The sequence below is a fragment of the Podarcis filfolensis genome, assembly GCF_964270895.1.
Source record: "Podarcis filfolensis genome assembly, chromosome: 14".
Taxonomy (NCBI): domain Eukaryota; kingdom Metazoa; phylum Chordata; class Lepidosauria; order Squamata; family Lacertidae; genus Podarcis; species Podarcis filfolensis.
The window spans coordinates 4,642,857-4,658,273 of NC_139616.1; the positions used below are offsets into that span (position 1 = coordinate 4,642,857).

The 15,417-nt window shown below is 44.5% G+C and overlaps 1 protein-coding gene across 2 annotated transcripts; it reads left to right on the top strand.

Annotated features, from left to right (window-relative positions):
- The first annotated feature begins 853 nt into the window (after positions 1-853).
- Positions 854-15,098, top strand: LACTB (lactamase beta). Of its 2 annotated transcripts, XR_014541665.1 has the most exons (7): positions 854-1,135; positions 2,266-2,332; positions 5,434-5,624; positions 5,956-6,286; positions 9,557-9,722; positions 12,338-13,413; positions 13,564-15,098. XR_014541665.1 is itself a non-coding variant. In XM_083586680.1 (6 exons), the coding sequence occupies exons 1-6, from the start codon at positions 869-871 to the stop codon at positions 12,900-12,902; spliced, it is 1,587 nt and encodes a 528-aa protein (XP_083442806.1). In that variant the 5' UTR covers positions 854-868; the 3' UTR covers positions 12,903-15,098. The 2 variants fall into 2 exon arrangements, 1 of the variants encoding a protein (XP_083442806.1); XM_083586680.1 differs by having other exon boundaries at positions 12,338-15,098.
- The last annotated feature ends 319 nt before the right edge of the window (positions 15,099-15,417 follow it).

Sequence of the window (15,417 nt, forward strand, 5' to 3'; positions counted from 1 at the left end):
GCTGTATTACTACAAAGGAATTTCAGAAATAGACTGGAAAGAGAAGCTGCTGAATTGCAACTCATTACCAAACTTAAAACCATGGAGAGACCTGGTCTGAACAAAGACATTGGATTCTTATCTCATTATACATGACAAAGCCATTTTTCACCTTCTCACCCCTTGCTTTTTCCTGTAAGACCTATTGCAGTCGTTAAGAGTCGTCAACAGGCTCATCACAGCTATCTGCCAATCACCCATTCCCACCACCCTTCTGAGTAATACCCCTCCCCACCTTCTCACTATATAGAAGGATCTGGCAACTTCTGTTTCAGTGTATCTGAAGAAGTGTGCATGCACACAAAAGCTCATACCAAGAACTAACTTAGTTGGTCTTTAAGGTGCTACTGGAAGGAAAAAAATTTTTTTGTTTTGACCCCATAATTAAATACAATATACTCCCACAGAGACTATCTCACACTGCATTTAAAACCCAAATCGCATTTGGATAAAAACCTTAATAAATCTAAACGCTGGATAAGTCTAAAACGTTGGATAAATCTAAACGTAATAGATGAATGGGACTGCACACTCAGGAGAAATGTTGAGTATACTAAGCAGGAGAGAGAGAGAGAAAAGGCCCTGATGAATACAGAGGGGAGGGCTGTCTGTCTGTCTGGCACAGTGAGAATCATACGCGACTCTCCGCAGGGATCAAACAAGCCCCGCCAGACTCCGCTCGATGCGCTCGATGGGCTCCTGCGCTGTCTGATCGCGGGCGGCTCCGCTCGATGCCCTCGGGGGGCTCCTGCTGCTGCCTGGCGCGTCTCCTAGCAACGCGGGCCTAGGCCGGAGCCGGGCGAGCGAGCGAGGCAGCTCTTGGCCGGCCATGCTGCGAGGGCTGGCGGCAGCGCGGAGGGTCCTGCTGCCCGTGAGGCGCCCGGGGAGCGGCGGCGGCGGCCCGCGGGCGCCATGGAGTCCGCCCTCTCGCGGGAGCCGCTGGCGGCTGGGCCCCGTGGGCCTCGGGCTGGCCCTGACGGCGGCGGCGGCGGCGGCGGCGGCTGTGGGGAGCGAGGAAGAGCGGGAGGGCCCTCGGGCGGAGAAGGGCTTCGCCCGGGCCGTGGCCAGCAGCCGGGACCTGGTCCAGCGCCTGAAGGTGGGAAGGCGGGGAGCGGCCGAGGGCCAAAGTTCATTCCGCCGCCGCCGCCCGGTTTGGTTTTGTTCTAAAGGACCGAACGACAAAGTTCTGAATTTACATAACATAAACTATGATAAAAATTTAGTCTGACTGCATGGGATGCCTTAAATGTGCAGTACAAGTCTATAGAATCAGAGAATTATAGAGTTGGAAGGGAACCCAAGGGTCATCTAGTCCAGCCCCCCTGCAATGCAGGAATCACAGCAAAAGAATCTGACAGATGGGCATCCAACCTCTGTTTAAAAACCTCCAATAAAGGAGAATCCACTACCTTCTGAGGCAGTCCATTCCACTGTTGAACAGCTCTTACAGTTATAAAGTTCTTCCTATGGTTTAGTCATAATCTCCTTTCATGGCATTTGAATCCATTGGTTCAGGTTCCTGCTCTCTGGAGCAGCAGAAAACAAGCTTGCTCCATCTTCCAGCCTTTGAGATATTAGAAGATGGCTATCAGATCCCAACTCCCTCAACCTTTCCTCATAAGGCTTGGTTTCCACAGCTTTTATCATCTTGGTCACCCTCCTCTGCACATGTTCCAGCTTGTCCATATCCTTAAATTGTGGTGCCCAGAACTGGACACTTACCCAGTTGGAGTCTGACCAAGACAGAATAGCGCATCCTCATGAGAATCTTCTGCTCACTTTGCATCCTCCAAACTCTGATTAGTCTATTTCTAGACCACCCTTAATCTGAAGATTGCAGGATTGTTTACAGCATACTATAAACCCCTTGCAATAAAAATAAATCTTTAAAATCATATTGACGTTAAACTAAACTAGCACAAGAGAAAAGTCCTCAAGACTCTGAAGCATATGCGGCACTGGTGCCTCCAAAGGCCTGAGTAAATATATCTGATAACTAACACAGAGAATAAAATTGTGATCCAGTTAGCAAAATTTTGGCTTGGGGAAGGAGGAAGAGGGTGGTTTCTTCTCCACCTCCATTGATGTGGGCAAGGGTATGTGGCTTTAATGGAATTAAATGATATTTAAATGGTTGTGGGGGTTTTTAAAGACACACTCTTAGGATTGGAGCATCAGAAGGATTAGGAGAATTCAGAAAGTCAAAGTTGTATTTTATTCCAATAGGATGAAGTGGGAGCTCCTGGAATAGTAGCTGGAGTTTCTGTAGATGGCAAAGAAATTTGGTTAGAAGGTAAGTGAGGATGAATGTGTTTTCATTGTTTGTCAAAGACTTCTTGTATGCAGGGGCAGGGGTTGTCTTTATATTAAAAAAAAATTACATTTAAGATTATCATTCATTAATATAATTTCTATAGCTCTTTTGAGGATGCAGGGGGGAGGAAAGCTATCCAAATACAAAATTTGAGGAGAAACATAAGTTTGTGATGGTTTGTGATGTAAGTCAGTAAGTCACAAATACAGGTTTGTGATGTAAGTCAGTAATGTTCACAGGATGGCTGGCTGGCTAGCTAGCCAGCTTCCTCATTGCTCTGGAGCAACAGTATTCTCCTGCCATGCCTGTCAGTTATAATTCCGCTATCATTTGGCTGCTAGCAGGAATGGGGTGGGATCGTGTGTATGCTCGTTGGTGGGCAATATCCTTTTAAGATGCCACACTGGTGAATTTTCCCCTCCCCCCTTTTTGTTCTTGGGCCTTGTTTCCCTGTTTTGGGTTCCCATCAGTTCCCTGAGGGTGGGGGGTGTTTTTAAAATACCACTTTAACCAACGCTATATTCATAATACAAAGACTATGAAAATAACATTTAAAATCCTGTGTTAGCGGTACACATAGCGGGAGCAGGATAGAAACAAGGATTTTCCCAGGTGTGGCTTTTCCTGTCCTAATGCTGTTGTGATGGAATAAGATCTGGCAAGGTGACGGTGCCTGCTTGGTTCTCTAGTACCGTTGCTTCCAAAACTTTCTCTTCTGTCCACCCTTTCCAGCCCACTGCCTATTCTGTCCTGCTTCCTTTAGCAACTTGGGCTCTTGCCTTCCCAGCTGTTTGGCACTACCTCTTCCCTTTCTCAACAGCATGCCGCCTCCTCCTTTAGGCCCTCTCTGAGCTTCTGAGACCAGTTCCTCCTTTGCTGAACTAGCTGCTTACTCTGCTCTTTGTTTCATCAGGCCTCAGCCTGCACCATCAACCCTTCCCTCCTGCGTTCCTGAATTTTGATTCACTGCTTTATCTACTTTCTTCTTACCCCATTAGCTGTGGGTTTACCTGCTTCTCGCTTGACTTGCTGCCCAAGACAAGCTTTGTAAACACTTGTGTGGCATCACAGCAACTTATCCAGCACCAGAAGCTTCTGCACAGCATCACTTTGCACATTTAGCTATGAAAGCCCTTTCAGAGGAGCTCACTCTGATGCAAAAAAGGAAGTGCTATATGCCCTCCTATTTCAGCTGGGTTACCCACGCATTCACCTCTGCTGTATTTAAATAATGAATATGATGCAAAATGTAGCCTGTGGTGTGTGTCCAAGTTGTCTGTGCTGAAATAAATGGGCGTGACTTTATGTCATTGCAGTTTCACCTGGTCACCTATTTTTCTCTGTGGCAGGAAAGGTTGTACCCGTTCTTAATAACTACTTCTTAAAACTAACTTTAACTTATTCTTTCCATTTATGTGTTAATCCTTTTTTAAAAAAATGCCTATGGTGCAAATTAACTAAACTTCAGAATGAATTCCTGCAATAATTCCCAATATCCCCTGTCATGGACTACTTGAAATTCATGAGAATCTTGATGTACTATTTAATTTTTTTAAGATAGTTAAATAGTTTTTATAGTTAAATGTAAAGATCGTTTTTTTAAAAAACAACAATAGTTGAACGCAAGCAGCCAGGATTGGATTATTGTTTTAGCAATTGTAATGTGCTGTGCTAGATGCTAAAATGTTTTTAAAGTATTTTAAAGAATGATATCCCTCGTCTTGCCACCATCCGCTGCTTTTTTCTTTAAAAAAGTAATATGATTAATATTTTCAAAAAAAAAATATTATTTCATATTTCTAAAAGCTACCTGCAAATTTTCATCTTGGGATCTCAATGGGGTCACATTTTAAAAAAATATTTTGTACTGTTGAAAATCACTTTTCAAAATTTTAAATTTGTGACTTTAACATTTAGAGTAAGTTCATCATGTGACATATTAAAGCCCATGAAGTTCTGAAGAGATTGGTATTTTTAGTTTTCAAATATCTCAGTTCTGGGCTGAGCTTTTAAGGTTTATGTGTAGTCTTGGCAAGGCCAAACTTATCAATTTTTTGAAATTTCAAACCCTCATAACCCAAAAACAGGATGAGATAAAAAATTAAAAACTGAGATATTGGACCTTCTCTTATACTACTGAAACTGAAAGCAATATAAAATGGTAAGGTAAAAGTCATTGGATCACTTGACATGGCATGCCCCCTCACAATCTGAGACCTTCATACCACTTGCATAAATATTTGATGTGAGAAAGGAGTCGTAAAGGTTTTTTTGTTCCCCTCACAAGGGTTGTAAAGTTGATGAGAGTCATAACAAATGTGCCCAAATAAGACTTGCTCAGAAAGTTCTAATAAACTGACTCAAAACATTCCCTCTTGAAGATTTTTGCTTGCCACAGTGAGGTGCCATCCCTTTATCCGGCTTGGGCAGGTCTAACTTGTACTGTGACCTGTATAATCACTTTTCAGGACAGCAAGCCTTTATTTGAACTCTGATACGTTGTCTCTTTTCAACTTTTCTCTTCCTCTCTCCAACTCCAATTAGGATCTTAAATGGCATCTATGTTTTTGTTAAAAAACATTTGTTTCCTTGGGTTTCTTTCTAGCCCTCTCATGCAGCTTCAGAGCTCAATGTGGTAGCCATTCTCCCTTCCTAGACTTGATAACTTGGTATTGATACAAACATGTTTGCCGCACACAATATCTCTTATCATGGATGTTAATGAAGTGCTGCTATTCATTTGATGTACAAACAGACCAAAGCTAGATATTATGCCAAACTCACATCTGTCTCTCTTGAGAAGAGGAAATTATCAAAAAGTCTTTGAGAAGTCTTAGGCTGCATACATACCATCCAGTAAAGCATATTGCTTCCCTCAAAGTATCCTGGGAACTGTAGCTTATCCCTCACAGAGCTACAGTTCCCAGCACCCTTAACAGTTTCCAGGATTCTCTGGGGGAAGTAATGTGCCTTAAAGATATGGTGTGTGCGCAGCCTCAAACAACTTGATCTTTTAGTTTTCAAAGAGCCTGAGGCATTCCAGTGCACCACTTGACAGTAATCTGCTTATTCCCTTAAAGGAATGGGTTATGCTGACGTGGAGAACCGTGTGCTCTGCAAGCCAGAGACCGTCCTGCGAATTGCAAGCATTAGCAAACCTCTGACTATGGTTGCTGTTGCAAAGTTGTGGGAGGAAGGAAAGCTGGATTTAGATGCTCCAGTGCAGAAGTATGTTCCAGAATTTCCTGAAAAAGAATATGAAGGTGAAAAGGTAAATGAGGCCATTCACCAGCGTTAAGTGGTGGTCTGATGGAATTTCTTGGATATCCAGTCATCTGTAACATGTTTAATAGTGACTAACACACAATAACTCTCTTGTTAAGAAGAATGAAGGACATGTAATAGGAATATAGCTTTCTTTATTGGGATGGGGGGCATCCCTCTGTTGTCCTGCTGACTTTAGCAAGGCTAGTTAAGTGTCAGCAGATCAATGGATTGTCATTGACAAGTCCCCACCCCCCAAATGTTGGAAAGTTTTTGTTGATGATAGCATGTGATATCACTCCACTGTTTACTTGAGCTGATGTCTTTTTAAAATGTAGGTCACCATTACAACAAGACTGCTCACTTCACAGTTAAGTGGGATTCGCCATTATGAGAAAGATATTTCCAAAGTAAAAGAAGAGAAGGAAAAGGCCAACAGAACCCTGAAGGCTACAAAAGATATCACAACATCTGACAGAGAGAAAGAAGACAAAGTCTCTGAAAAAACTGACTTTGCTAAAGCCAAGCCGGAACACGAAGGCAAACCTTCCAAAAGTGAAAAGAAAAAATCAGAGTTTGAACATAAAGAATATTATTTGAAAGAAAAATTTGATAATGTGATTGATTCACTGAACTTATTTAAAAACGATCCTTTGTTCTTTAAACCAGGTGAGTTGTACATTTAATCCAAACTGTTTAGTACAGCTGTGTTGTCAATATGCCTTATGGAAGCTCACATAACTTGGTTGTTTCAACATTACTTTTTCATTAAGAAAAGGTTTGACTATCTTTGCCTACTCCATTTTCATTTTGAAGTAGGTCTTTATTTCTATACTCTTCCTCTTTTAAGTTTGGTATCTTCCACTGTTTGCATGAAAGATATCTATGTCTGTTCTGTGGGGATCTGAGCCCCATTCTTTCATGCAGAAGGTCTCTGCTTAGATTCTTACCATTTTCTGGTGTGGTTGAGAAAGACCATGGAAAGCTGCTGCCAGTCTGTGTGGACAGTCTGGATCTAGATGGGCAATAGTCTGACTCTATATAAGGTAGCTTCCTATGTTCCAAAGAGTGAGTATACAGTTGCAATCGAAATTATTCAACCCCCATTGCAAATTGGTTTATTATCAAAATTTACAGACCTTCAGCTGTTTGCAATGAGCAAATCAAACAAATGGATGTTCAGCACAATGGATGCTTCAAGTGGTCTCCCCAAATTGAGCTGAAACTGCAACTTATACTGGTTTCTCCAGTCTCACTGTTATTCAACCCCCTGAATAGAATCCCTCACAATAGCACAAATACAGGTGTTCCAGCTCAAGCACACCTGAAGCAACTAATCAAGGACTTCATTAGTTGTACCAGGTGTGCTTGAGCTGGAACACATGAAATACCTGAACTGGTTAGGGGGTTTGCTGAGTGTCAAATTTAGCTACATGTTAGAAATATGCCTAGCTCAAGAGAATGGTACAAGAAGGTAAGAGAAGAGATCATCACCCTTGACAAACAAGCAGGATACAAGAAGATATTGAAGGCACTGAACATTCCTAGAGACACCCTTGGAAGCATATTTCGCAAGTTCAAAGTTAAAGAAACAGTGGTTACACTAACCTGGACAGGGCAAAAAAAGGCACCAACCAGATTTCTGAGAAGGCAGGCTGGGGAAAAATCTTGAGTGACTACAAAAGAGCTGCAGCAAGACTTGGTGGCAGCAGGCAGTGAGGTTTCAGTGAGCACAGTAAGGCACATACTAAATGCAGAAGGTTTCCATCCCAGAACTCCGAAGACGTACACCACTACAAAACCAAAAGCACAAGAACAGTCGTCTCCAGTACAGTGGTACCTCGGGTTATGAACAGCCTAGTTAATGAACATTTTGGATTACAACCACTTCAAACCCGGAAATCAGTGTTCCGGGTTGCGTGGGGTTTTTTTTGTATACGAACGGACGTATGGGGGTACCACCATGCTTCCCCGTCCTCCAAGGCTTCTCTCTCCTTTCTCAATGAGCCTTGGCAGCCCCATGACTTGCTGGTTCTTCGGTGATGGTGGTGGGGGGAAAGCGGTGTGCGGTGGGTCAGGTATGGAAGGTAGAGAAGGAGGGCCGAGAGCGGCGGAGGCAGCGGCGAGGCTCGGGCTGCAGTGCTAGCGGCCTTGCTCCCACCACCATCGCACAAAGGCACTTTGTTCTGCTTTGATAGGTAGCACGATGCCTCCCTTCCCATCAGAGCAGCCTGATCCCATTCCTACTTGCATGCAAGCAGGAGGGGGCAGGGAGCCTTCAGCTGGGAAGGGAGGCTCCGCGCTGCATAACAGGAAGATCCCTGCCCCCTCCTGCTTGCACGCAAGTAGGAGTTGGGATCAGGGCTGCTCCGATAGGCAGTGTGAAGCCTCCCTTCACAGCTGAGAGATCCTTGCCCTGCTCCTGCTTGCACGCAGCCAGCTGAATAGTTGCTGGGGTCGGGGAAGGTGGAGGCTGCCCGGAAGCTGCATCTTAGAGCCCTTGCACCACCTGAAGGCAGCCAGGCACTCCCCAGCAAACCAACTGGAAATGAATCAAAATCACAAGAAAACATAAAACAACACTGACCCTGACCCTAGCCCTTATTCTAATCCTTACCCTAAACCTAACCCAGTCCTAAAATTAACCCTAACCTTAACCTAGAAATGGTCTTGTTAGATAGTAAAATTCAAGTGAAATTGCTGTTTTAGGGGTTGCTTTTCATCATCTGGAAAGGATTAATCCGTTTTCCATTACTTCCTATGGGAAAGCACGCCTTGGTTTAAGACCGCTTTGGTTTAAGACTGGACTTCTGGAACGGATTAAGTTTGTAAACCAAGGTACCGCTGTATGCTCAAAATCATATAAATAAGCCACAGAAGTTTTGGGATTCTGTTCTATAGAGCAATGAAACAAAATTGGAACTTTTTGGCCCCATGGATCAGCGCTATATCTGGAGGAGGAAGAATGAAGGATATGCTGAGAAGAACACTCTGCCTGCAGTGAAGCATGGTGGTGGCTCGGTGATGCTCTGGGGCTGCTTTGCATCCTCTGGCACTCAAAACTTGCAGCGTGTGGAAGGCAGGATGGATTCACTGAAGTATTAGGAAATCCTAGGAGGAAGCATCATGCCGTCTGTGAGGAAGCTGAAGCTTGGACGTCACTGGACAATGATCCCAAGCATACCTCCGATTCGACCAAGGTTTGATTGCAGAAGTCCTGGAAAGTTCTACAGTGGCCGTCACAGTTACCTGACTTGAGCCCCATAGAAAATCACTGGTGGGATTTGAAGAAGGCAGTTGCAGAACGCAAACCCAAAAATATTACTGAACTGGAGGAGTGGGCTAAGATTCCTCAGGAATGCCGCCGGAAGCTGCTGTCTGGCTATGCATCTCTTTTGCAGCAGGTCTGCAAGAGGCTTCTCCACTAAGTACTAAAGATGCTTGCCATGAAGGGGTTGAATAACAGTGAGACTGGAGAAGTCATTTCAAGTTGCAATTTCAGCTGAATTTGGGGAAACCACTTGAAGCATCTGTTGTGTTGAGCTATTTCAATTGCTTTGGTTTGCTCATTGCAAACAGCTGAAAGTCTGTAAATTTTGATGATAAACCTGATTTGCAATGGGGGTTGAATAATTTCGATTGCAACAATATTTCAGATATGTAAATCTCAGAAATTTTTAATATTACGTTTAAAAGTGTGAGAAAGAGAGCAGCTTGTTATATTGAGAGGTGTTTATTGAAGTCCTACACTTTTATGTGCTGAAAGAGTTACCTTTATACAGTTTAAGACCTAGAGTTAACTTAATAAAGTACATTTTTTCAACTCTCACATCGTCTCAATCTAAGTAGATCCCTCTTTAGGGGACTAAGCACCAGTGGTGTGTAAAATGCTCACAGCATAAACTGTGTATAAAATGTACCTTTCTTCTTCCCTTCAAGGTAGCCAGTTTTTGTATTCAACTCATGGATTTACTCTTCTGAGTGCTGTTGTGGAGAGAGCCTCGGGTCAGAAATTCACAGACTACATGCTGAAAATATTTAGTGACCTGGATATGTTGGCAACAGGACTGGATGATAATGAGCCCCTTATATACAACAGAGCGAGGTAAACTTCCATGCAGTCATGTCCCGTAGGCTTGCAGCAGTTGCTGTTCATTTGTTTTGGCTTAATAAAATATGTTCTTTGGAGTATCCACAGCAATCTGGGTTCCACTGACACTGACAGAAGCACTCATGTATCTTTATATGGCATGTCCCCTGTGCAACAGCCTTATTTTCTCTCATTCACAACTGAGTAGTTATTGGCTCCGTTGGAGTTGTGCATAGCTCAGTTTTCCCCTACCTTGTGCCCTCCAGATGTTTGGGATTACAACTCCCAGCAGCACAACCATACTAAAGGACCCCTGGATGGTTAAGTCCAGTCGAAATCGACTAGGGGGTGCAGCGCTCATCTCCGCTTTCAGGCCGAGAGAGCCGGCGTTTATCTGCAGACAGCTTTCCACGGCAGGTGGCCATCATGACTGAACTGCTTCTGGCACAATGGGACACCGTTATGGAAGCCAGAGTGCACGAAAACACCGTTTACTCCCCGTGCCATATGGACGTGCTGTTGGGGGCTGATGGGAGTTGTAGTCCAAAACTACAGGACCAGGTTGGGGGGGCTGCTTTAGAACAAGATGAAGAATTAGTAGTTGGTGCAGGTAATAAAGACACTGCCAATTCTTAAAATTTAGTTAAATATTGAGTTAAATTCTGTAGAAACACTTTAAAGTTTGGAATAGCCCTGATGAATGGTTTCCAATAGTTCCCATGCCTTGGATACCCTTCTCTCCCCCCCCCCCCAGTGCCCATTTAATGCTAGCCATTCAATGATCCCCAGATGAGCAGGAGTTTTAATTACAAATTATTAAGAGATCAAAAGCAATATGTTGTGTTAATCGACTGCTTAGAAAGAAATTCTCACCCCTCACAAACAGTAAAAATGGCACAGCTATTGCTGTTAGAAAGTACGGACAATTCCCAAGGGACATGTCACAGGGAACATTTTAATTGTGGATGTTTAGTGTTAAGAAGCTAATATTTTGGAAAAATTGTTAGGGACAGTGACTTGAGGAAGATGGACAAGCCCTTAATTTTTATAAATGAAAGTAAATCATATGTAGCAGTTCACATAATTCCAAGCAAAATTAAGGGGAGCTGATAAGCTTAATGTAATGCTTCAGCATGTCTGGGAGTGATGTTCTAAAATCAGAGTTCACTGCCACCTTGTGGTTCTCTTTGTATTTACATAATCCAAGGCTGTGAGATGATAGTACTGTGGAACCTCGGGTTGCGAACGTGATCCATGCGGGAGGCATGTTCGCTACCCGCAGCACCGCGTCTGTGCACACACGGGTCGCGATTCAGCGCTTCTGCGCATAGCACGATTTAGCGATTCTGCGCAAGCTCCTAAACCCAGAAATAACTCATTCCAGTACTTCTGGGTTCGGCGCAGTGCGCAACCCAAAATCACGTAACCTGAAGCGTCTGTAACCCGAGATACCACTCTACGTACATTTTTTGTAGTCATACCTTTTTCAAAGAGCCATGGCCTAGATCTAAGATCATAATACAGCCAAGTTAAAAGGTAAAGGTAAAGGGACCCCTGACCATTAGGTCCAATCGTGACCGACTCTGGGGTTGCGGCGCTCATCTTGCTTTATTGGCCGAGGGAGCCGGCATACAGCTTCCGGGTCATGTGGCCAGCATGACTAAGCCGCTTCTGGTGAACCAGAGCAGCGCACGGAAACGCCGTTTACCTTCCCGCCAGAGTTGTACCTATTTATCTACTTGCACTTCGACATGCTTTCGAACTGCTAGGTTGGCAGGAGCAGGGAGCTCACCCCGTTGCGGGGATTCGAACTGCCAACCTTCTGATCAGCAAGTCCTAGGTTTAACCCACAGCGCCACCCGCATGCCATAATACAGCCAAGTTAATAGTGCTTAAATTTGTTCATACCTACAGTTCCACAGCCCTCGAAATCCTCCAGTTTCTTAGAGTTTCCATGGCTGGCAAGCTGTTTACTGGCATTTTTGCTGTGTGTCTTTTAATTCAGAAAGCTGTGAGGAAGAGTTCTCACCTAGATTTCAAATTTGGAGGGACCGAGTTCTGAGGCATCTTCATTACTTTACAGTGAAGTAGGGCTGGCCTTGAATGCATACAAGAGCTTTACTGCTCAAGAGGCTCATCAGTGTACTTGGAAGTCTAGCCTTCACCAGTACAATGATGTGGCTAGAGTACTGATAGTCTTGTTTCCTTTCTGCTGTTCTAGTGCAACTTGTCCTCTTACCTTTGATAGTAAAGCAACGCCATGCTGAGATGTTTAACCAAGCAGTGGTGAATCCAGCAAATAGCTGAGCGGTGCTTGTTAATTGGGCAAAGCTTCCCCATTTAAAAACAAAACAAAACATTGCACTGGTTATCACAGGCATAGGCAAACTTGGCCCTCCAGATGTTTTGGGACTACAACTCCCATCATCCCTGACCACCAATCCTGTTAGCTAGGTATGATGGGAGTTGTAGTCCCAAAACATTTGGAGGGCCAAGTTTGCCTGTGCCTGGGTTATCGCCATCTTTTGCTTTCTTCTCGCGTGCAATTTCTGAAGTTTGCCTGTGGCACATTTGAATAAAATAGTTGCTTCCTTTTCTTTGTGGATGACCATCCTTGCTTCCTCCTCCAGGAACTACATTCACAACAAAAAAGGCCGTCTGGTCAACGCACCCTATGTGGACAACTCCTACAAGTGGGCTGGTGGTGGCTTCCTCTCCACAGTGAGCGACCTTCTTAAATTTGGCAACGCTATGCTGTATGGCTATCAACTTGGACAGCTGCAAAACCTCGCTGCTGGACTCCTTCCTGGCTATCTCAAACCTGGCACCGTAGCGATGATGTGGAGGCCAGTTCCAAACACAAAAGCACCTGGGGACAAAGATGTTAAATATGGGATGGCCTGGAGTGTGGTGGAGAATAAGCAGGAATATGGCTTCTGCAGGCGGCAGCGACGCTATGCCTACCACACGGGTGGGGCAGTGGGTGCAAGCAGTGTCCTGCTCATTCTTCCTGAAGAGCTAGACTCTGCAGCTTCAAACAGTGGCCCACTGGTGCCACCCAAGGGTGTGGTGGTCACAATTATTTGTAATATGCAGTCTGTTGCCCTTAGCAGCATTGCCTTAAAGATTGCAATGGAATTTGAACAGGATAAGTTGGCACAGCACACTGTTAAAAGCAGCTCCTTACAGGATTAAACAAGATCCCAAAAGAAATGTGGAAAGCTATATATGCTGACAGGTGTCCATAGCACTGAAAGCATCATATTGCAAAGGCATGTCCCCATTCTGTGTTGGTTGTGCTGCATTCAAACTCGCTACTCAGGGAAGCAGCCATGTGGGTCAAGCAAACTCTCATTAAAGGTATTTCTCGGGTGCAAGTTGCCAAAAGTGTGAGCAGTGGTAACTTTTGCCACCCAAAGCCAAATCTAGTTGCCAATCACATCATTTCACTTCTTCATTCTCTGATCTTAATTGAGAAATTGACTTTTAACTTTCACTGTTGTATTTGAAAGATTGAGATGGGTAGGGATGGGCGATGCCAGCTTTTCAACATTGTGATGTACCAGCCAAACATCCCGATCTGACGATACACCATGATGTTGAAACAGAGGGAGGAACAAGCTGCATTGGCCAGGAGCTGAGGCAGCTTGTTCCTCTTGCCAGACACTGAGGGTGGAGGGAGTCAGCCAGACAGTGGTAGCCAAGTGCAGAGTCTGTGAGGATCTGTGCATTTGCCTGCCTTTGCCTTCACCCGAGCAAATAGTTGCACTGTGTCTTTCCTCCTGGGGTGAAAGACACACCCCACCCTCCTGGGTGAAGGCAGCCAGGTGGTAGCCAAGCGCACAGAGCCTGTCAGGCTCCTTCCGTTTGTCTGCCTTCCCCTACACCCCAGCGAGCATGCTGGGTCTTTACTCCTGGGTGACCGACCACCCCTGGAGGAAAGATGCAGATCACCCTCCCAGATGAAAGCAGCCAGGTGACAGTAGCCAAGCACCCAGAGCCTGTGAAGCTCCATTCACAAGGCTGCCTCTGCCTTCGTCCAGAGCACAGTGGCAGTTTCACCCGGCGGTATAGTGCAAGTGAAACCACCGCTGCTCCTGAGTCCCTCTGCCTACAGCACTTGGCTGCAGCTTGTTTCTCCTTCAGCACGCTGGGCACTTGGGAGCAGCAGCCGTTTCACTCAGAATATACCGCCTGATGAAACTGCCATTGCAGTCTGGCCCTCATATTGGTCTTGGGCAATGTATTGATATATCACCTAGGTGAAAACCCAGGGGATGACTGCCACAGGCACCGCTTGACTCAAGTACAGTTGTGCCAAGACATCAGGAGAGCAACAGAGGTCTATTAATCATGCAGGGTTTTGGTTCTACTATGCCTGCTTGTGGGTGCCAGCTCTCAATAACGGACAGAGAAAGGCAGCAGGGACTGAGCTCCTAAGAGCAACAATTCCCATCAGCCCCTTAGGGACAGTCAAAGGACCTCCTTCCCCTTCTGGCTGGAACAGTTAGCAGGGCTCAACCCTCCACTTCAGTAACATTGATACAAAGTACAGAAAGGTACTAAATCCTGCAGTTATGGTGGGATTGACTTTACAAGAGACTCTTAAGTTTATGTCGGGTGCTGCTATTTTGCTTTTAATTGTTTAAGAACTTGCTCACCCAATAATAATTTCCTAGACTTGAAGGTAGTCGGGGGTGTGTGTGGAATTTTGATATCATGTTTGCCTCACAATAGCAAAATTGTAGTTGGTTTCAGGTAGGCATGGTCACAATAGGCTGCCAATGTTGCTCCCTGCCAGCCAACACTTTACTGCGTGTATTATTTGTGAAGTGTAGGAAACAGCCATTTGAAAGCTTTAAGAGAAGTTTACATTTATTTAAAAGCTTCACTCCTATGTGCATCTATTTGGGAGTAAGCCCTGTTGAATAAATGAGACGTGCTCCCAAGTGAATATGCATAGATTGAGGCTGCACCGGACATTTTTTCTTTCTACTTGCTCTTCTCTAGAAAGCATATCCAAGATGGTCCTTTGTTGTTTTATTAGCCTAGAATTCCTCTGAGAGCCTGGTGCAGCATCTTCTTCACTTTTTTAGTCATACCTTCTAGTTGTAAGAGTGGAGTCCTGGGGCTGATGGGAATTGTAGTTCAAAACTTCAAGGGTATGAGGTTCAGGAGGGCTGGCCTAGGTGCTAAATGATTGATCTGTCACAATGATCCTTATATAAATCATGTTAAATGTTTCTTTTTCTCCTGCCCCTGCCTTTTCTCCAGCGATCTGAAATTTGGCTGAACTAATTATGCTTATGTAAAATGCCTATTTGGATCCTTTTATTATTGACTAGCCTTTTTGTATGCCTTAACCAATAAATACTTTATGTTGTTGACAAAGTTCAAGTGGCTATGGGTGCTACATCATGTTCAATTGCATTTGCCCCCTTTTTGGCAAGAGATGTAAATTCTGGAATCTGGGACAACAGCTATCTTGCTTCCTTGTAGTTGTAGAAGCGTAGAGCAACATTTGTAAAAACTGCATGGGGATGACAGAGGTATAGAAGGACGGGAAAGTAAGACAGTGGGGGGGGTCCTTAACTGGAAGCTTCTTTAAGAAGCCCCTCATCCACTGTTAGTCACAAGAGTGTGTCATCTTGAAACTTTTGAAATAGCCCCTAAAGAAGCACAAAGTTTCTTTGCTGGGGCTAAACCTACA

Excerpts from the sequence above, each read along its gene's own strand:
- LACTB (XM_083586680.1), top strand. The coding sequence starts at position 869 with ATGCTGCGAGGGCTGGCGGCAGCGCGGAGGGTCCTGCTGCCCGTGAGG. Across the intron at positions 2,333-5,433 it reads CAAAGAAATTTGGTTAGAAG|GAATGGGTTATGCTGACGTG; the intron begins GTAAGTGAGGAT and ends ATTCCCTTAAAG. Across the intron at positions 6,287-9,556 it reads TCCTTTGTTCTTTAAACCAG|GTAGCCAGTTTTTGTATTCA; the intron begins GTGAGTTGTACA and ends CTTCCCTTCAAG.